This window comes from Rhinopithecus bieti, unplaced genomic scaffold (genome assembly GCF_001698545.2).
Source record: "Rhinopithecus bieti isolate Rb0 unplaced genomic scaffold, ASM169854v2 scaffold_25940, whole genome shotgun sequence".
Taxonomy (NCBI): Eukaryota; Metazoa; Chordata; class Mammalia; order Primates; family Cercopithecidae; genus Rhinopithecus; species Rhinopithecus bieti.
Window position 1 is genome coordinate 1,323,363 of NW_016811810.1, and position 22,397 is coordinate 1,345,759.

Consider the following 22,397-nt stretch of genomic DNA (forward strand, 5'->3'; position numbering starts at 1 on the left):
GGTGACAGAAAAAAAATTTGTCATGTTTAGCTTCTTGTACTTACATATCTAATACAGGAGTAGAGAAGAAACAGCTAAGTGTTTGGATTCAGTTTCCACTATACCACCCATTTAAGCCATATGATCTCCAGGAAAAGTTACTAAGCCTTTCCAAACTAAGGCTTTCTCACAAGTAAAATGGCAAAAAGAGAGTACCTACATAAGACTATCATAACAGAAATTAATTTTGATGAACTACATCAAATATCTGACACACAGTAAACAACATGTGTTCATATGGTAATACTGTTATTAACTTAAGCTAATATTGTTTGGTTCCTAGTTGAAGACAAGTTTCTATACTATCACATTACTTTGCTTCTGGGCTTCTTTCACACATGCATTATCAATATATTATTTATTCAGTTTTTATTCAAATATTGTTTATTGGGTGCCTATAGTATACCAGACATGACTAGAACCAGGAATAGAGGAGTGAAGAAAACAAAGTCCCTGAGAAAGAAAGATAGACAACACATATATAATATCAGTCTTCAGAAGTCTGTAAAAAATTAACACACTATATGAGCTGATGAAAAATCACAAGGAGCTTCAGGTAGGCAGTGGGCTCCTTAGGTAGCCAGTAGGAGACCATAGGGAAGCGGTGACATTCAAGCACATTCCTGGAATGAGGAGGTCCAAGCCATGCCTGGAAAAGGCAGAACATACTCAGCAGAGTCACACCAAGTTCAAAGGCCCCAATAAGAAAGCCAGGGGGCTCAAGTTGAATACGTGAAAAGTTGTAAAAGATAAAGGAAAAAAGGGAAGTGAGACAAAGAAAGCATTAATTAAGATGAAGGGCTATATTATTCAACAACTAAAAAGTCTGGCAATAGAAAAGAAACCATCACATCAGATCCCAACTTGAGTATTTATGGAAAGAACTCTAAAATATATTAAAGAATTTAATGGAAGGAAAACTGAAATCAAAGGGACCAGTGTCACCAGAGTGGAGGAGGAAGAGGAACAGCAGAAGGAGATAAGGACTGTGAGGTCATCAGAAACTCCAGAGTGTGCTCTGAGTGTGATGAGAAGTTACTGGAAGTTTCTGAGCCCAAATGATTTACAAATAGAATTGGATGGCTTACATTCTAAAAGATACATCAGCAAATCCCATCAGCTCCCACCTTAAAAACACAATCCTGTACAACTGTTTCTCACCACTTCTATTATTATTCCCCTACTGCACCATCTTTTAGGATTTTTGCCTGGGTTATTGCACTAATTTATCAGTTTCCCTGCCTCCATCCAATCAAATGTATGATGTAATGCCCAAGGCAGGAGTAGAAAAGAGGTTACTGGAGCACCCCAACATTTAAAAGCTAAACAGTTCAGAAAGACTGTGAATGGTTAATGAAGGAAAACCAAAGCAGTTTGGTAGCCAGGAAGCTAAGTGAGGAGTATTTATTAAACTCTTGGTGATAATAGCTTGTCTTGTAATTGCCTTCTATATGCCTAATGACGCTTTAAAAGATGTTTACAATTTTTTTCACACGATATTAACAGGGTATAATCCTTTTCCCCCTGGTTATTATTTGTCTGATATACTTTGTTCCCTTTCTGCTTATATTTTAAGTTCTTCAAATTCAGTTACTACTTCGTTTCATGGAGCCAATGCATATTTAGATCTACCCAATTTTTTCCATCTCGTATCCGAGACCCTCCCCTTCAGAGATCAGTTTCGTTTTTCCTAAGGTGTTTTTGTCAGAGGTTCCTTTGGTGGTAAATCCTCTAAGGAAAATGTCTGTATTTCACCCGGTTCTTGAATGGCAATTTAACTGGGTAAACAAATACAGGTTGCCAGCTACGTTCCTCACCACTTTGAACATATTATCCCACTATTTTCTTGGCATCTATTATTGTTGTTGAAAAGTCTGAATTTTTCTCTGGGTGTCATCCTGTTGTGTTCTCTGGTACAACAATATTTTACTATTAATACAATCTGCCAAAGCATCAGTTTAGTTTTATTAACTCTGTTTGGGATTTTATGTTAATCCTGTATTTGAAGGCTCATGTCATTCATTGATTATAAAATATTCTCAACCATTATCTCTTAGGATTATCTCCTCTCTTCCCCATTCTTGTTCATTCTTCTTGAGTTTCTATTAGAAATGGGTTGACCTTCTCATTCTTCATGTTACAGCAACTTACATTCACATTTTCCATCTTTTCATCTCTGTGGTATGTTCTGGGAAATTTTTTGTGTTGTTTACTAATTTTTCAGCTATGTCTAATCTGCTATTTTATCTATCCTATGATTTCTAGAACTTCTATTTGGACTATCCAAATTCTCTTGGTTATTTTTGATAGTCTCCTGCTCCTTATTGACACTTAAATTCCTCCCCTTTTAAATACACAGAACCATCAGTATTAACCCTCATAACTCTTGAAAATACCTCATCAGTTTATCTGTCACATTTTCTTCTGTCATCATCTCTACCTACTATGCATGTAACTTTCACTAATTTTTTTTTTTTTTGAGACAGAGTTTTACTCTGTCACCCAGACTGGAGTGCAATGGCATGATCTCAGCTCACTGCAACCTCCACCTCCCAGGTTCAAGTGATTCTCCTGCCTCAGCCTCCAATGTAGCTGGGATTACAGGCACCCGTCACCATACCCAGCTAATCTGTGTATTTTTAGTAGAGACAGGGTTTCACCCATGTTGGCCAGGCTGGTCTCGAACTCAAGTGATTTGCCTGCCTCAGCCTTTCAAAGTGCTGAGATTGCAGATGTGAGCCACCATGCCCGGCCAACTTTCACTAATCTTAAAAGCCTAGCTACATTTTCAGAGTGTTTAAGACAACATTATTCCTATATTGAGATAGGCAATCTAATTTTAAAAACCTGTACTATGAATCCAGACAGCTAAATTCAAATCAAAAGCTGTGTCACAAACTATGTAACTAAAAGTTTATCAATTTTGTTTTCATGTGTAAAATAAGAACAACAATAGTCTCTAACTCATAGGGTTTGGGAACAGTAAAATGAAATGTATATTTAAGTTTTCTGGTGTAAGAAGCAGAGAGATGGCAGAGTCCCTGGCTCAGCCATTCATGACAACAAGGCATCAATGTCATCATCATCATTAGTATTATTATGAGCAGCAGTATCTTGATCACTCTTTAATCTAGTAGGGTCAATCTATGAGAACTTCTATATAACCCCATCTAAATTTTTCTTCCTTTTGAGGATTCAAGACCCAGTCAGTAAAGCAGTGCCTATTCAATTTTACTTAAAACAAAGTAAATAAATTGGCTTAAAAGAACAACAGTCTACTAAGAGATTTAGATTCAATGGCCATTTTATTGAGCACTAAGGACTTCATTATGACAAAGTCGGCATCTGACATGTCCATATAAACCAAGATAATATAATTGTGTAAAATAAGTACCTTGACACAGGAGGATCACCTGAGTACAGGAGTTCAAGACCAGCCCAAGCAACACAGCAAGATGCCCATCTCAAAAAACAAAACAAAACAAAAACCCTGCAGGTATTTTTATCTAACTTTTACATATCCTTTGTTTTGGAATGCTTACTTGCTTAAACAGACTAAATAGCTGGAGGTCAAATCTTCTCTAGCCATTGATGTGAACCAACTAAACAATATTCCCAAGGAGTATTCTGTTAACTCGGTACCAGCTACCTGACAAATTTGAAAATACAACTATATTTCTTTCATGAACTCTGTAACTGGGGTAGGGTTTTATTCAATGTAAGATTTATTCAGGCTGGGCATGGTAGCTCACACCTGTAATCCCAACACCTCGGGAGGCCAAGGTGGGCAGACTGTTTGAGCCCAGGAGTTTGAGACCTGTCTGGGCAACAAGCTGAAACCCCATCTCTGCAAAAAATACAAAAATTAGCTGGGCGTGGTGGTGTGTGCCTACAGTCTCAGCTACTCAAGAAGCTGAAGTGGGAGAATCGCTTGAGCCCAAGAGGCTGCAGTGAGCCATGTTCATGTCACCGTACTGCAGACTGGGTGACAGGGTGAGACTCTGTCTCAAAAAAGAACAAAAATTATTCACCTAAACATGTTTTTCTTTTAAAATGTCTACCCTAATTAATCTAGATCCTTCAAAGTTACTGACCCTTTGAATGCACTCTTCAATCTACAATTATCTTTATTTCTGTAGCATTACCTATAAAAATTAGAACCCTAGCAAAAGAAGCCCATTTTTACAAGTTATACCTCTCTCAAATGTATTTTAGATGTACAATTTCCCACTAACATCTTGAGTTGCTTAATAGTAAAAAAAAAAAAAAAAAAAAAAATTATTAGGGAGAACCAAAAAAAAAACAATTATAGGGAATTCTTTCAATTTGCCCTGAAATAATTTTATTTTCCTTAACATTTCAACAGGAGTCACTAAGAGATTACTTCCTAATTTTAACATTGCATGTAAATATCAAATATACACTTACTCTTTGTAGGTGTGCTCTAGATTACACGGCATAGTAAAACAAGCTATGTAGCCCATTAATAAGGTATTTAGGTGTGATAGCAACTCCTGCTACATAAAAGGATGACAAGGGATGAAAACATAAATATATATGCATAGGATTTGAGTTTTACTGGGAGCAAAGGTTGAAACAAAGTAGCACTGTGAGAAATCAGCTAGCAAAAGACCATCACAGAAGCCTGAGATCAGATGGCTCAAAGTATAGTTAATAATATCCAAAAGCTAGACTAGAGGTCTAGAAGAGATCACTGGTTAATAATTACTAACCAATTTTATTTATACCAGAGATGTAATGACAAGCACTGTGGAAATTAAACATATACATTTGTTATCTTGTGCATGTTTTTAAAAAGCAAAAGAAATCAAGTGTGCATCACACCAAAGCAGGTTTGTATCTTACTTCCACTCCTCTGGTGGGTGGGCAAGCTCATACTTCTCCCTCACACTGGAGACGCCCATATCCACGTGAAGCCAGTGAACCTCCTCTGACCGCAGGTGACTGAGGCGGAATCCATAGCAGGCCACATGCTTTACTTTGTGACTGTCCACTATCTTCTGAATGATGCCCTAAAACATACCCCCCACAAGAATGACTGTTATAAACTGAAAAAAAAAAAAAAAAAAAAAAAAAAACTATATGCTAAAAAGTAATGCAATATTCATTTCTTTTAGTCAATTATCAGAAATCTTTGGTATGAGAATATCAAGTTAAATAAATGACTTAGGAATCTTTGTTTCTGAAATAGTACTTTCAAGAACAAGGAGAAGTTTTAGAAAAGAAAACAAAGAGATTATCTCCTTTCTTTATTAACAAGGCATGTAAACTTAAAAATACATTTCTGCAATTCCACTATTATCATCCCCCAAACCCGTCAAAGCACACCAGTTACCTTTCAGTTACTACTTTCTAAGGTCCAGACCCAAGGAGGGGGTTATACTTTCTAGAACAGGGAGATCATACTGTTCAAGACCAGGCTGCAACATTCGTAATCATTTTTTTAAAAAACATACATTCAGGAACAGAACACACACTTAAGGCTATGTTTCTGGTGACACTGGAGATACATGAAAAGTTCTTTGAATCCGGGGCTAATCAATTTATTACTCACTCTTTAAAAATTATTATGAAGCAATCTCAAATACTCCCCAATCTACTGCTTCTAACATGCGTTCCCTTGGGTTCAGAGGAGAGGGCCACCTTTGAATGAGGTCACCAGGGAATGTTCCCTAGAGATGGTGACATTTCTCCTGGAGCAATGGACAGGTTAAGTGTTAGAACTGACTCTACCTAGGTAGGAGGGCCATGGGAGAATATGTTGCTAAGTGGGCAGCATGTAGAGAAGACTCATTTGGGAACATGACAGAACCATCTGCTGCCCTTTACATGAGGGTATGCAAATCACAACCAACTGTGACCTCAATCTTTTAGGTGACAAGGCAAGTTTTTTTTTTAAATGATGCTGATATTAAAATGAAAATGTCCATGAAAGAAAATAATCACTGGTTTTTAGAATTAGCAATTAATTGAAGCTATAAAACTTATAATGTAAGACATACATAAAAGTTCCTGCACTCACCAAGTATGCTTTATTACAGCACAATGCTGCTGATCATGATAAACGATATTATCCCCAGCCTTCTCCATAATCTAAGACAAATCGTAACATGTACCATATACAAAAACTGTCCAAAACCCAGTATATGCACACTGGGGACGTGTGCTGCTGTGCTGTGCTCCCGATACTGGCACCTGGCATGTGGCAGACCTCCCAGGGCACTGAGTGAATGAAGTGGTAGAGTCAATCTCTCTTTCAGACAACTCGATCCCAGGTACAAAGTTGTTTATCAAGCACAGGAAGTGGCAGAGAGAGGGACAAAGGAAGGGAGTAAACATGGTATCAAGAGAGAAAGCATGAACAACAGACCAGGCTGGAAGAGTCAAAGACAGGTTCATAAAGATGATGAATTCTCATCAGGACAGGAAGGATGTTTACAGCCTACATACTCCTATGTGGAACTGACAGAAGCATAAAATGTCCTTCCTGGCTTTTTGATCCAAGGCCCAGAATTCACGGCAGGGCCACTGTAAATGACAGTACCCTACCTACACAAGGATGTCCAGCTGAGGGCGAAGAGTCCACATTCTAGTCTTTAAACCTTGTGCTCTGGGGTGGGGAACTTGCCTAGAGAAAGGAGCACTTTTAACAATTCTCTCAGAAGTGATTTCTGCAGCTTCTTGCCAACACACAAATCCCTGAACTATGAAGGATGGAAGCTAGCACCTCTGTGAAATTCCCACAAAAGCTCCTGGTTCCCTCTCCAGCTCTGCCAGGTCAACACCTAGTACACACCAACACTAGTTACCCTTGGTAAAGCACAGGTCAGTAAGTCTCCTTGCTCCACAACTCACTACTACTACCAATTCAAGAGGCAGCTCTCTCTTGTTAGAGCTGCGATCAATGTCTACACTGGTCTCTAGATATCTGCCTCAGGTCACTTAGTCTATCATTCCATAACCTGATGTTGAATATAAGGCAGTGAGGAACACAAATCATTTTTTATAATTGTCACCATTCACATCCTAAGAAAAAGCCCAGCTTCTCTGGTTGCCTTCTATAGTGACCCCATGAAAAAGTCACTTCATCTCCTCTGAACTCACAGCACACATATAGGAGACCTGCAGCAAACCAGTCTCAAAGAGGCTTAGCCCAGAACTGTGGTATTTGTTAGAGAAAGGCAGGTTTCTGTCTTGGAGTTTTACAGAACAAAGAGAATCTTATTCCATTCACTTGATCATGCTGCCTGAAGAGACTGAGAGTGACTTCAAGTGTGGATTTGAGTAACACTGCCTTTGCATACAGTAATACCTCATGAGTAAACCAGCTTTCAATTTTCACTCTCCATGGAATAGTGAAAAGCAATAAACACACAGATATTACCTTCTGTTTCATTTTTTGCTTTCTCATTATGCATTCATATTGCACTCTGTCCTACTGCTCATTCTCTAGCATGCTTATAAATTTCTCTGGGTAATGGCAAACATTAAAAATATACAAAGTGCTTAAATATGTGGTGCTAAATGTATATACTCAGTAACTTAAGTAATTTTGAGAACTAAATATCTGGTCTGGATAACTCAACAAATAATTCTGAAAACTATGTATTTAGTGAGGAATGTATACTCCACCAACCCTACAGTGCTGCCATGTGGAAGTGCCCCGTTTTCATATCACACACACATACATTTAGAATAAAAATGACTGTCTCTGAAAAGATAATAGGACATGGGTGTTTAAAATGCCACTAAAGGTACCAGAATTAAACTTAAATTTCTCATCGTGGCTTTGAAGACACATCTGTATGGTCCTATGAAATACAAAACAACAAGTTGGCTACTCTGAAACCTGTCTCTCATATCCCAAGTGTCAGAAATACACAACTTTTCTGATTAAATTCTCATATAGACATTCATGGTAAAAGAATTCTTTTTTTTTATTTTTTTTATTTTTATTTGGAGCGGAGTCTCGCGTCTGTCGCCCAGGCTGAGTGCAGTGCCGGAGCGTCAGCTCACGTGCAAGCTGCCGCCTCGCCGGTTCACGCCGATTCGTGCCTGTCCAGCCTGCCCGGAGTAGCGACTACAGGGCGGCGCGCGCCGACCCTCGCAAGCCGGCTAAGGTTTTTTGAGTTATTTTTTAGTAGAGACGGAAGTTTCACCGTGATTAGCCAGATGGTCTCAATCTTCCTGAGCCGTTCGGTGAGGGCCGCGCCCGTCATAACAGCCTCCCAACAGCTGGCGTGAAGTGTACAGGCTTGAGCCACCGCGCCCGGTCGAGAATTCTTTTTAAGGTTAAAATAAAAGAAGCCAGTGTTCACATCATGCCTGTATCTTATCAGGAACACAACATTAAATGTGCAAGGTCATTTTACTACTGATGAATAAAGATTTCCTTGTTCTGAGGGAGAAAGGAAAGTGTAATGAAAATACTGCTATGAACATTCTTCTAGCTGTCATCAAAGGTAATTATGACCACTGCATAGAAACAGGCAAAATTTCCTTTAACTGAAACATTTTGATAAGTACAACCAAACTTCCTGCCCATCAACAAAACTATACCAATTATACTTGATGCATAATGCTACAACGTATCATTTATCTCACATTAATAATGAGTGAAATTAATCTTAGGATGATCAATTTGATGACCAAAAACAACTCCCACACGTATTTTACTGTTGTTATGATGGTCTAATTTCCCTGATTACTCACTAGTGAGATGAGGCCATAGTTTTGTTCATTTCTGAAAGTTTTTATTATTTTGCTTGGTTCTATTTAGCCACTTACCTTTGAGATAGTACTTTCAAACAAATGACCTTCACCACTGTTCGAAATAGGTCACATGACTCTTTCCTCCGTGTTCATTCTTTCATGAATGTTCATTCATTTATTCATGAACACCTGAAGTACCCACTACATGCATGATGCTAGTGACACAATAACGGTTAAGATGCAATCCTGACCCTCAGATGTCTTCGAGTCTCACAGGACAAAGACATGACAATGAATATGTGCAAATGAATATTAAGTGGTTTGTGGGGAGAAAGGGACAAAAAGGGATATTTTATATTTTTAGCTATAGCCTCACACTTAATTTTCAGATTTATTACTAGAAGAGAGATTTGAAGCAACACACATTGATGACACAGTTCATCTCCTTACTACTTCCTAAGAATTACCAAATATAATCACCATTACTGATTCTTCTATAGTATAGTTTCTTTTTCTCATTGTGTTTCTCTTTCAGATAGTCTTCAGCTTTAGAAAACCAAGGGATTCCTATCATTTTTCTTGGAGGCTTTCATCACTGGGTTATCAAAAAACAAGATCCAGAAATTCAAATCCTGTTCTCCAACACCTAGTACATTTCCTCCTCTTCGTCCAGTAGTAAACTAGGAGTCCTTCTACAAGTCTTCTAAGACAAACAATGCACTTTTTTATCTTGATGGTCCACGGTCACTGTATTAGTTCCCTATTACCTCCGTAATAAATCACCACAAATTTGGGGGCTTAAAACACAACAAGTGCATTACCTTTTAGTTTTGTAAATCACAAGCATGAAATGGGTCTCACTGGCCTAAAATAATGATGTTAGCAGGGACGTGCTGTTTTCTGGAGGCTCTTAGCTTGCCTTTTCCAGCTTCTACAGGGCACCTGCACTCCTTGGCTCACAGTCGTCTCCTTCCATCAATGTTGCATCTGATCCTTCTTTCATATTCACCTCCCACTGACCACAGTAATAAAAGGCCCACTGCAGTGAAGGACTCATCATCTCCCCACCGTCAGGTCTGTAGCCTTAATCACGCCTACAAAGTACCTCTGGCCACGTAACAGGACATCTGCACAGGTTCTGGGGATTAGGATGCAGGCATCTTTAGGAGCCAACATTCTACCTATGGGAAATCACTACCTCAATCACTGTCTCTAAGGATTTTGAAATCAAAATGTCTTTCTTTCTCGTGCTCTATTAGCTTAGGTTCTCCTCCTTAACACAGCTTTTACGCTTTTTCTTAAAGCTTTCCTTTCTAGCTTTCTTCCTAGATGATACTTTCTATCCTGTAAAGGAAGAGTTTAATTTTCTAAGACCTTCATAGTGCTTTCTAGAATCAAAACTATTTGAATTCATAATAATCAATGTTCAATTAATTTTTAATAATCAATTAATTGTTTTAAAATGTTTTTAAATACACATTCACTGCTCCTCTATCAGAGAGAACAGCTTACACTTCTAACACACATGAAGTGTGCAGTGACGACACCTAACAATAAACACTGAAGACCATTGGACTGCTCTGAAAAGTCCTCCAAGCGCCTCCCTATGGCCGAACTCAGGGAAAATTCCCTGAAGAATTCCCTTCCCCTACAGATGCCAGTTGTTTATAGCACAGTTTGTTCTTGCAGCATCCCAAATCGCTGAAAATTTTCCCATTCCCATCAGAATGATGATTTTAAATTGAACACAATGTTACTTCCCATTGCTAGTCCTCTCACTACCAGCTTGGTAACAGTAATTAGTATTAATCCAACCCAACAGACCTATATTTTAGCAAACTACATAAACTGATTTTTTTCCATTTACAATTATTACAGATTCAGATTTACCAGCCATTCCCTACTGGCTCCTGAGTAGTACTGAAACCTGTGGCTATGCTATATATTTAGAAAAATTTGATGTACCAGTCAGAAAAATTTTAAGGTGTTTTGAATGTCATAAGAATACTGTCCAAGAACTCAATGGTGGTGCAATCTTAAGCAGCATCATATGGTATTTGCCCAGTACTTGCCTAGTATATGGGCATAAAATTATTTGTTCTCATCCCTGTAATGTCTTTCTAAAAAGTAAGCTAGGTACAAAGATTTGATAGAGATATCAGTAAAGTGGGGTATCGCTTTGAATAGGCATAATCTTCGGCTATTAAATCAATATATTTGTGGTTGTCAATTAAGGCTTTCTACTTCTGTGGCCAATTCTCCCAACATATTTCTGTCAGAAATATTCCATTTCGCCTTGGATGCCATATAGTCATTCAACAAAAGTACCTATACCTACTGAGCACTTGCTGTTTGCCTGCTAGACATTGTTGAAGACGCTGGCAATAATACCATGAAGTACAAAAATCCCTGATGTCACAGAACTTAAGAAGTTGGGGAAGAAAACAGCTAATAAATGAGCAAACAAATCAAGTACAAGACAATGTCAATAATAATGATCTGAAGAAAATAAAACAATGACAGAAGAACAGAAATGGTGAGCCATAAGGGAGCATTCTTAGACTGGGACATCCCTGGAGGTAGAGTTAGTAAGGGCAGGGTGAGAACAAGCAAGAAGCCAGATCTCCTGTAGGTCCCACTGTAGTCAACAGAAATCGGGTGAACGCCATAAGGGAGCATCGTCTTAACGACTGGGACGTCCCTGGAGGCAGAAGTTAGTAAGGGCAGCGGTGAGGAACAAGCAAGAAGCCAGAGTTCCTGTAGGTCCTCGTAGGCCACAAAAGGAATCTGGCTTTTAGTCTGGAAGAAATGGGGAACTCTTGGGGGGGTTTTAAGCAAATCACTGATTTGGTGACTGGCATGTTAGACAAACAGGAAACAGAAAGAAAAAGTGAGTGACTAGGACAGAAGGTGACAGGGCACGATGGGATGGGGTGGGGGAGATGGGTGAGACTCTCGAAGGATCATGTTGACTAAATGAAACCAGGTTCTGAGTGGAGGAGTGAAGTACTCCGGCTTTTATCTCTCCAGGATCATTCTGGCTGCTGGGTTATCAACAGACTAAGGAGAGCAAGTAGGGAAACAAGATGTCAGTTAGGATACCATGCCATAACGTATGGAAGAGACATTTTAAGGCAGCTACTGGAGAGGAGCTCAAAGAAAGGGGTAGCAGTGGAGGTGATATGAAATGGGTAGGTTCCGGATATATTTGTGAAGATAATGTGGACAGGATTAGCTAATGTATTGGATATGGCTTGAGAGCAAAAGAGGAATAAAGGATGATTGCAAATGGATCTAAGTGACTAAAAGATGAGGTAACCCTTTGACAGGAGCAGTGGGTGGTTATTTTGTAGCAAGAAGTTTAAAGACAGAGAAGTGAGGTACAAATGCTGGGGAAAGGGAAGACATAGAAATGTGTGGACTTTTTCAAGTGCTGCAGTTCATGAAAGTGGAGGAGGTATGAAATGGTTGTCTAGGAGAGAACAAGATGGAGGGATACAGCTTGACAGCTGGGTAGCACTAAGGTTGCAAATCTAGAATGAGACCAATCACAGGATGGCGACAGACAGAGAAAAGGCAGAAAGTTGGATTAAATCATGGTGGTAGATTCAAGAGACTACAGGGACATTAAGAGAGGTACAAGACAGCATACAAGGCAGCAAGTTGACAATGGACCACTATCTCTTGCATCCTGCTACAGTATCTTCTGGGCTTGCTTTTTTCCATGCAGAATTATATCATCTAATTGTTTTTTCAAAGACAGCCCATGTTATTAGCTTTCTATGTCACTACTTCTCTGCAGATACCTTCATTTCACATTATCTTGATTCACAGTTTATCAGATATAGACTTCTAAGGTACACGTTATTTTCCCTGAGTCCTTTGAAGATACTGTTCCAATATCTTCTTGCATCCAGCATTGCTGATGAAAAGTCTGGTGTAAATGTCATTCTTTCTCCTAAATAGGCGATTTCTCCAGTAGAATTTGGAATTTTATGTCATTAATTTTCTGAATTATCACTGCCATGTTTCTAGATGACTGGTCTTATTCAACACTGTATAGCCTGGGTTTCTCTTGGCTGTTCTAGATTGACCCCACGCTTATCTCTAGGGCTGCCCGAAGCACGGTACTGACACTTGGCCAAAGCTATGGCAAAGATAAGTGATGTTTGTGATCATGAGATCCTGAGCTGTTTGAGGGGTAGAATATACCAGCTTGTCAGTGCGATTTTGTAATAATAACTGGACTGACAAGGTGTATCTGATTTTGGCAGCGCCTGGGGAGGTCCACAGGTTGAGCTTGGCTATGTAGATGGAGATGCTTGTGTGACCCTCTCACAGATCCCTACCACTTCCTCATACCAAGGTGCTTCACACATAAGCCAGTAATGGTTTCACATCTACAGAAAAATCATGTCCAAGGCCAAGAAGCCTGGACCCAAGATCTCCAGATCACTTCAATGAGTATCATTTTACTACTGTTGCTGTAATGGACATTGCCTATAAACAGTGAAATCTTGTGAATCTTTTCAACAACCAAACATTAATTAACATACAATTAGCACACACAACTGTAAAAGCACTAATACTTATTAAGTGAAGCATGAGAAAGCCTCTACAATGAAATGTTACAAAAATTCAGACATTCTTGGTGAAAACAAATCTTTAAACTCCTCAAAAGGTTTTGGTTTTTCTGATCCAAGCAGTCTTTCTGAGAATTTGCTTTCCATAGAGCTCAACTGTCCAGCAGAAATATAATGTAAGCCACGTAAGTAATTTTAAAATGTCTAGTAGCCACAGTAAAAAATAAACAGGTGAATTCAATTTCAGTAATATAGTCAACCTACTATATCAAAAGTATTACCATTCAACATGTAATCATAACACATTGATGTGATATTTTATCCTGTTTTCTTACTCTTTGAAATGTGGTATATATTTTTATACTATAGCACATGTCAATTCAGACTAGCCATATTCAAGTGCTCAACAACTGGACATGGCTACGATAATGGACAATGTAGCTATGAGTTTAAGACTGAATCAAATTATTCACTACCTGAATAATGATAAGCCGTATCATTTCAGAAAATAGTTGTGTAGCATCCCCTTTGATGCTATTCAGTGGTCAGTTTCTTTCTGACAAGTAATTATACTTAGATTCTTTACTAATCTAATTCTTCAATCTAAATCCTACAATTCCCACTTCCTGTTCTAAGGTCATCAGGCCTTCAAATGCTGTCATGTTTCTTCCATTTTTCTCTTTCCTGACAATACTCTGTAACCACAATGTTCCTTTGTCTGATACCTCTTATGTTCTTCAGATGTGCAAATCTACTCATTAATTTACAATTACGATTTGCATTTTCAAATGTTATAGCATTAAAGCATTCAATGGAAGTGGGTTATGAATAACATCCAATCTTCCATTACAGTGACTCAGTATCATGAGAACCTCATGCTATCCCAGGAAAGGCTATGGTGAATTCAACGCCAATCGTGATTTTTCTGCCTCAATTTGAAAATCACTGACTGATGATTTGCCAATTACTGTGACATAAAACACCTTGCTTGTGGTCACATAGATTTGATCAGATTGATATTCACAAGTTTGATAAATGAGTTCTGATAACTTACGCATTTGTATCTGATGTAAATTTTTCTTCACAATATGAATGTATGACTAGGAAGTTTTTAACACTGGCTACAGGCTGACATGCCTGCAGTGACACTGGCTCTATGGTAGTAATCCCCTTACATGAGGAAAGTTTGATACTAAAACCATGGCACATTTGTTACAATCTTTCCTAGGTGAGTTTTCTGATGTAAGTCTCGAACATTTTTTCTAAATGTCTTGTCAAATTCATAATCTTTGAAAGGTTTGCCTCCTGTATGAATGCTCTGAAGTCCATTAGAGCTGATACAATGGTTTTATTGAAGAGTCTCCTCATTCATTGTATCTGAAATCTACAAAGACTAGAATATACACTAAAAGCCTTACATGAAGTTACATCTACAAGATTTCTTTCCAGTATGAATTATCTGATAAACCTTATGGCAGGACTCTCATTTCAGGCCTTTCCACTAAATGACAGTGTTTATAAAGTTAAAAGTAAAACACAGAAGCAGAAAAAAACAGAAAAGCAAAAAAGCTAACCAGCTTCATAAAGAGTTTGTAAAAAAGAGGCTATCATATTTTTAATAATCCATTTGAAATAGTTCGCTAATATTAAAATTTAGAGGTAACAAAAAATTAAAAAATACTTAACAATTATATCAGAGACTGTCAGCTTAAACCTTTTCTTATTTTTTCTTTGCGAGACGTCTCGCTTCGTTGCCCCAGGCTGAGGCAGGTGCGATCCAGCGTCACTACAACCTGCTGCTCCTGGATTCAAGTGTCTCTCCCTGCTCAGCCTCCTGAGTAGTTCGGACTATAGGCCCATGCTGCCCACTACAACTGAGCTATTTTTTGTACCTTTTGAGAGATGGGTTTCACCCTGTTCCAGGCTGCCTCGCACTCCTCGACTCAAGTGACCTGCCACCCTTGCCCCCTCCAAATACCAGGAATTACAGACACCGGACCACTGCGGCCCGACCTTTAACTTAAACCTAATCTACCAATCCCCAAAATAATAAGGGCATGTAAGTTAGAGAGTAGCAAATTAATTAATTCAGTTACTGTAAAAATAAAAAGAAAAAAAGAAAGAAAATAAAAAAGACGTATCTAAACTTCCTTGTCACGGAAACTTCTCCTCCTTAAAGATGAATAGAGACTAGGTGGAGAGGGGAAGAAAGAAGAGGTATTTAACACTTCACCAAAGCAAATACGGAACATTTAAATACTGAACTCAGCTTTCTGAAATCACAGTGCTACCTTCTCATTCCCCACTTTCAGAGAGATGTAGTTACCTTTGCCTAGCATGATCTTCTCCCATAATTCTGTATTACTATCTTTACTCACTTCCCAGACCCAAAGGAAATACTTTACAGTACTAACTTCTACATTTAAAAGGTATTATTCCTCCAAGCTTCCACAACAACCTCCCGTGAGGCATTTCTGCACTCTACTATAATCACATTCATGATGTCTCTCCCTCTACAGGCTCTAAGCTGTAAGATCAAGGACTTCACAGGGACCTTTTACATCTTCAGAACCTAGCACAGTGTCTGACATAGCATATGTTCAAGAGTTTTAAAAGAAATTATCCTATCTGAAATCATGCAAATACCTTCAAAACTACACTTTCTAGAAAAGTAGTTTATTTCTTGAGTTATTAGAGGCTATTTTAGTCGCACTGTTTGCTAGTACTCACCCAAGAGTTTAAAAAAAGAAACCTAGGAGGGAAAAATAAGTCAACGGCATTTTATGACTAAAATATGATTCAGTCACTACTTTTCTAAGAAACTTTACAACAATTAGAACTCTGGTCAGTCACATATTAACTAATAAATCTCAAAAACAACGTTTCTGTAATATGAAAAGTCCCTGATAAGTTAAATGAAAATTATTACACTATCTTTTTTCATACACACCATTAAATTTTAACCTAAATAAACATTAAAGATGTCTCATGGAAAAACATACTTACCCTGACATCAGTAGCATCTCCATGCCTGATAATACTGGCCCAGGTGGTTGGCTCACTATTGCTTTCAAAATAATGAAAGACCTTTAATACTCGCTCCATCGCACCAGGAGAACGTTCCATACCAGTACCCAGGTGAGTCTTAGTACTCGAATTTGGCGTGTGATTCAAGTTGGGGTCAAGGTAAGCAGCTGCCATTATTTTGCTAGATGCTAGGTATCTGTCATATTCTGTTAAGAGAACAAAATAATTTTTGGTGTATAATACTTGAAATCTACCAATTACAATGTGATATGTTGATGTTTATATGAAATGTCCTATACTCTCTCAAGTTATATGCAGAAGGAGCCTGAGGAGAATAGAGACCTAACCCACTAAAATAATCGCTATCTCTTCCCACACCCAGAGTAGGACCTGATTTACGGAATAAATATTTGTTAAACAAATTATTAAAAGGCCAGGACTCCAATTTCAGCTGAGTCAAAAAGTATCTGCAAACAATATTAACACCCCACCCCACCCCTTTTATTATCATAGCCTTTAAATTTGTTGGAAAATCTCATACCAAAGCCAAATTTGTGAATTTGCTGCCTACTTTTGAAAACTTTTACCTAAGAGAAAAGTTTTTTCTTCGTAAAACACAAATTCAATGAATACTCATTACATATACTACACACTGGTGATTAACAACACTATAATTAAAATAAGGTCCCTGGCTTAACCAACTCACTGTTAACAGGAGAATCAGACAGAGCAAGTGAAAACAAAACGAAAAAAGCATACACAATTAAATTTTTTAAGTGTGATAAAGAGCTTCTATTTGAATGTGAAGAAATAGCCTGCACAAGCCTGAACACTCACTGAGAAAAACGAAAATCCAGATTAAAAATCTTTTTAACCCAAACAATGTTCGAAGGGCTCAAGACAAAGACATTCTGAGGCAACCAAAACAATGAGTGACACAGATGAAGACAGGAAATGATACTTAACAACTGGCTGCTTTTTCCCACAGGGCATTTGCCAATTCTGAGCCCTTCAGAGCTTGAAGGACCAGGAAAAGTCTACTAATGGGAGAGAAACCAGCAGAGCTTTTGGCAGCAAGAGATCAAATCTTGGATTCTGGTGAGAAGGAAGGGTGGAGGCTGTGTCAAACACTGCGGGTTGTCTCCCGAAGACAGTTACTGAATCCTGAACCTGAGCTGAGAAGGAGCCTCTCAAAACAGTGAAAGCATTTAGAAAACAGGAATAAGACCTCAGGAATAAACCAGAATAGTATCAGGACATCCCCAGGCTTGCAATGAGAACAGCTGGGTGCAGAAGCAAAGGGAGCTTTGTAAACCTGGAGTACAACACCTGCTCAGATCCATCGTGGCAGGCCAGGTATGGCTGCTCATGCCTGTAATCCCAGCCCTTTGGAAGGCTGAGGCGGGAAGACTGCATGAACCCAGGAGTTTGAGACCAGCCTGGGCAACATGACAAGACCTTGTCTCTACTAAAAAATACAAAAATTAGCTTGGGCGTGGTAGTGTGTTCCTGTAGTCCCAGCTACTCAGGAGGCTAAGGTGGGAGGACACCTTGAGCCCAGGAGCTTGAGGCTATAGTGAGCTGTCACTACATTGCTGCACTTCAGCCTGGACCACAGAGTAAGACTGTCTCAAAACAAACACACACACAAACAAAACCACAGATCCAGCCAGGCACAGATGCTCATGCCTATAATCCCAACACTTTGGGAGGCTGAGGCAGGCAGACTGCTTGAGCTCAAAAGTTCAAGATCAACCTGGCCAACTTGGCAAAACCCAACCTCTACAAAAAAAATACAATAAAGAGCCAGGAGTTGTGGCGCAAGCCTGTGGTCCCAGCTACGTGGGAGGCTGAGGTGGGAGGATCACTTGAACCCAGGAGGGGAAGGCTACAATGAGCCGAGATCATGCCACTGCTCTCCAGCCTGGGGGACAAAGCCAGACCCTGTCAGCTCCCCACTATCTGCCCAGCAAAGAAAAGGGCCAATCCTCTGTTGGTATCAAAGCACAAATAACATCTTTTTCATCCAAATCACTTTCCAATTAGTTAAAAAAAAAAATGATATGACAGCACAGTAAAAGGAAAACCATAAACCAAGTCAAAAGATGCCAAAAACACAAAAGAAAAACACATGTACCATATATCACAGAAATAAGCTAATACCCTATATATATACAGAAATTCTTTTAAAATGAGGGGGGAAATGATAGAAAAGAATGCAAAAGATAATCCAGACAATTAATTAAAAAGATATACCAAGTGTAGGCAAGGATGTGAAGAAACCGGAACCTTCCTACATTGCTGGAAGAGTATAAAATGGTGCAACTGCTATGAAAATAGTTTGGCAGCTCCTCAAAAGGTTAAACACGGAGTTACCATGTGAACCAACCATTCCATTTCTAGGTAGACATACACCCAAAAGAACTGAAAATGTATGTCCAAATAAAAACTCATGGCCGGCCATACTGGCTCATGCCTGTAATACCGCACTCTGGGAGACTCAGGCAGGTGGATTGCTTGAGCTCAGGAGTTCAAGACCAGCCTGGGCAACATGGCAAAACCCCATCTCTACAAAATCCACAAAAATTAACTGGGCATGGTGGCATGTGCCTGTAGTCCCAGCTACTTGGGAGGCCGAGGCTTGCTTGAGCCCAGGAGGTCGAGGCTGCAGTGAGCTGTAATCATGCCATTGCACTCCAGCTTAGGTGACAGAGAGAGACACTGAGATAAAACAAAATGAAACACCCTCACATGTGAATGTTCACAGCAGCATTACCCACAACACTGAAAAGTGAAAATAACCCAAATATCCACATCCATCACTGGATAAACAGATTAACAAAATGTGGTATACCCAACAATGAATTGTTCAGCAAAAAAAGAAATGAAGCACTGATACATGCTACAGCATGGAGCAACCTTGAGAACATTATACTATAAAGGAATCAGACATGAAAGATCACAAATTGTGATTCCACTTATATGAAGGAATACGCAAATCTATAGAGAAGAAAGATTACCAGTTGCCAGTGGCTGGGGGTAGGGCAGAGTTGGGAATGACTGCTAACAGGTAAGGAGTTTCTTTTGGGGATGAGAGAAATGGTTTAAATTTTGATCATGGTGATGGCTGAATATACTAAAAAACATTCAATTGTACACTTTGAAGTTGTTAAAATGGTGAATTTTATGTTATGGGAATTTTACCTCTGTGAAAGTACAAATATATAAACAACTGTCAAATAATTTTTTAAAAAAGGTCATAGCAGTACCCTGTCTGTTGGTAAGGATGTGGGGAAACATGAACTCTCATACACTGCTCATGAGAATGTGAATTTTCTATCATATAAATAAAGAGGAATTTGACAATAACAAAACTACATGTGCCTTCTGATCCAGCAATTCCACTTCTAGAAATTTATGCCAAAGATATACTGTTACAAACTAAACGTTTGTGTGCTCCCAAAATTAGTAAGTTGAGACCATACTCCCCAATGTGATGCTATTACAGGGTAGGATCTTTTGGACATAATATGGACTAGATGAGGTCATAATGGTGAGGCCCTCATGAATGGGATTAGTGTCCTTGTGAAAGTCCAAGAGCATGCTTCCTCTCTCTGCTCTCCAGAGATATGCCTGAGCATCTAAGTCCACAGTCTGAAACCTGGAAAAAAGGGCCCTCACCAGAACTCCACCATACTGTCACTCTTACCTAGGACTTCCAGCCTCTAGACCAGTGAGAAATAAGTTTCTGTTGTTTATAAGCCACCCAGTTTATGTAGTTTGTTACAATCATTCCAAGTGAAGAGATATATTTTACAACAACATGAAAATACATATGTATAAGGTTATTCACTGCAGCCTTGCAAAGTATTAGGAAACACCTAAATGCCCATTCATGGAAGACTAATGGAATAAACTATGGTACATTCCCATGGGAGACTAATGGAATAAACTATGGTACATTCCCATAATGGAATCTGTTGGGGGGGGGGAGAAAGAAGAGCACTATAATTGACTAAGTATGATTTCCAGGATTTATTAAGTTAAAAACCCAAAGTGCAAATCACAGCCACAGCATACCTTTTGAATAAAATGGGGAAAACAGGAAAATACAAATGTGTCTGCTCATATGTGCAAAATAACTCCACAAAGTAGAAATGGGAGTCCAGTGAGATTGGTTACACATGGGAGAGGTGTGACCAAGATGGAAAGTGCAGGAATGGGGTGGCACTTCCGAGGATACAAGAATACACCCTTATAACTTTTGGCACCCTATAGAAGATCTGAAGAGCACGATGAACAAATCTGATCTAACTGACACTACACCTATAGGATAATACATAATCTTTGCAAGTACACAAGAAATATTTTCTAAAGTTGCCCATATGCTGAGTGAAAGAGCAAGATTCAATAAATATCAAGGGACTAAAATTATTCAAAGTATATTCTGTGTCTAGCATTAGGCTAGACAACAATTACAAAATAACTAGAAAATGTTCCACTGTCAGGAAATTAAGCAGTGTATTTCAAGTAACCTTTTAAGTCAAAAAGAGACTCAAAAGTATTTTGAATTAAATAATACACTGAAAAGAAATATCAAAACTGTGAAAGTAGACAGAGCTATGCTTAGAGTAAAATCTGTATGTTTGCCAGGGCACAGTGAATCATGCCTGTAATCCCAGCACTTTCGGAGGCTGAGACGGGAGGACAGCTTGAGGCCAGGAGTTCAAGACCTGCCTGGGCAACACAGTGAGATCTCTACAAAATAATTTAAAAATTAGCTGGGCATGGTGGTATGTGCCTGTAGTCCCAGCTCCTTGGCAGGCTGAGGCAGGAGGACTGCTTAAGCCCCAGAGCTTAAGTTATGACTGTATCACAGCACTCCAGCCTGAGCAACATAACACAACCCTGTCTCCTTTAAAAAAAAAAAAAAATTACATATTTAAATTCATGTATTAGAAGTGATAGTTGAGTATCTCTAAGAATATACATCTGTGAAGGGGGGATGGTTAATTCACAGAAAAACGGAATGCATAACATCTAGTATTTGGTAGCACAACTAGGGATTACAGTCAACAAAAATGTACATTTAAAAATAACTAAGAGTATAATTAGAATGTAACACTAAAAAAATGAGAAATATTTGAGGTGATGGATACCCCATTTAGCCTGATGTGATTATTATGCACTGCATGCCTATATCAACACATCTCATGTACCCCATAAATTTATATATATACCCACTATGTACCAATGAAAATTTTTTAATTAAAAAAAGAATGCATATTTAAAAGGACAACTTAAAAACAAAACAAAATCAAAAGTTACTCTTCTAAAAAACAAAACTGATTCACCTCTCGAAAGACTGATCAAAGATAAAATGAGTCAAGAGAAACTAGCAACATCAAGAATGGAGAAGATAATAAGAGGTAAGAGATAATGAGTAATACAATAAGGGATTATTAATAACTTTATGCCAATGAATTTGAAAATTAAGATAAGCACAATTCCTTGCAAAACACAACATAGCAGAATGAAACAATATAAAATGAAACTAGACTGTTCTATTCAAAATAGTTCATCTAAAATCCTCCCCACAAAGGAACATTTTAATTCTTTCGACAAATTAAGAAATGTTTATCTTACACAAATTCTTCCAGAAAACAGATACAGAACATTTCCCAACTTGTTTTATGACACCTGCAGAACAGTGATATCAAAACCTGACAGAACAGGATGAGAAACAATATAAGTCTACCTTTCTTATAAACACAGATGCAAAAATCTTAACAATTTGCATACTTAATCCAACAATATTTTAAAGGAATAACATATCATGACCAAAAGTTTACTCTAGGAATAGAAGAAAGGTATTCATTCAAAAAGCAATCAGTGTAATTTACCACATTTTCAGAAAGAAGAGCCCATTAGCTCAATACATGCAGAAAACACACATGATAAAGTTTACCAACCACTCATGATAAAAACTCGTAGCAAACTAGAAATAGGATGAGA

At 38.5% G+C, this 22,397-nt stretch overlaps 1 protein-coding gene across 1 annotated transcript in view; it reads right to left on the reverse strand.

Annotated features, from left to right (window-relative positions):
* PTK2 (protein tyrosine kinase 2) overlaps positions 1–22,397 on the reverse strand; it is a 368,771-nt gene that overhangs the window by 230,813 nt on the left and 115,561 nt on the right. The window contains exons 5-6 of the mRNA XM_017895110.1: positions 16,362–16,588; positions 4,906–5,072 (exon numbers count right to left, since the gene is read on the reverse strand). Of these exons, the coding sequence (XP_017750599.1) occupies positions 4,906–5,072; positions 16,362–16,588 (394 nt within the window). The remainder of the gene's footprint in view (positions 1–4,905; positions 5,073–16,361; positions 16,589–22,397) is intronic.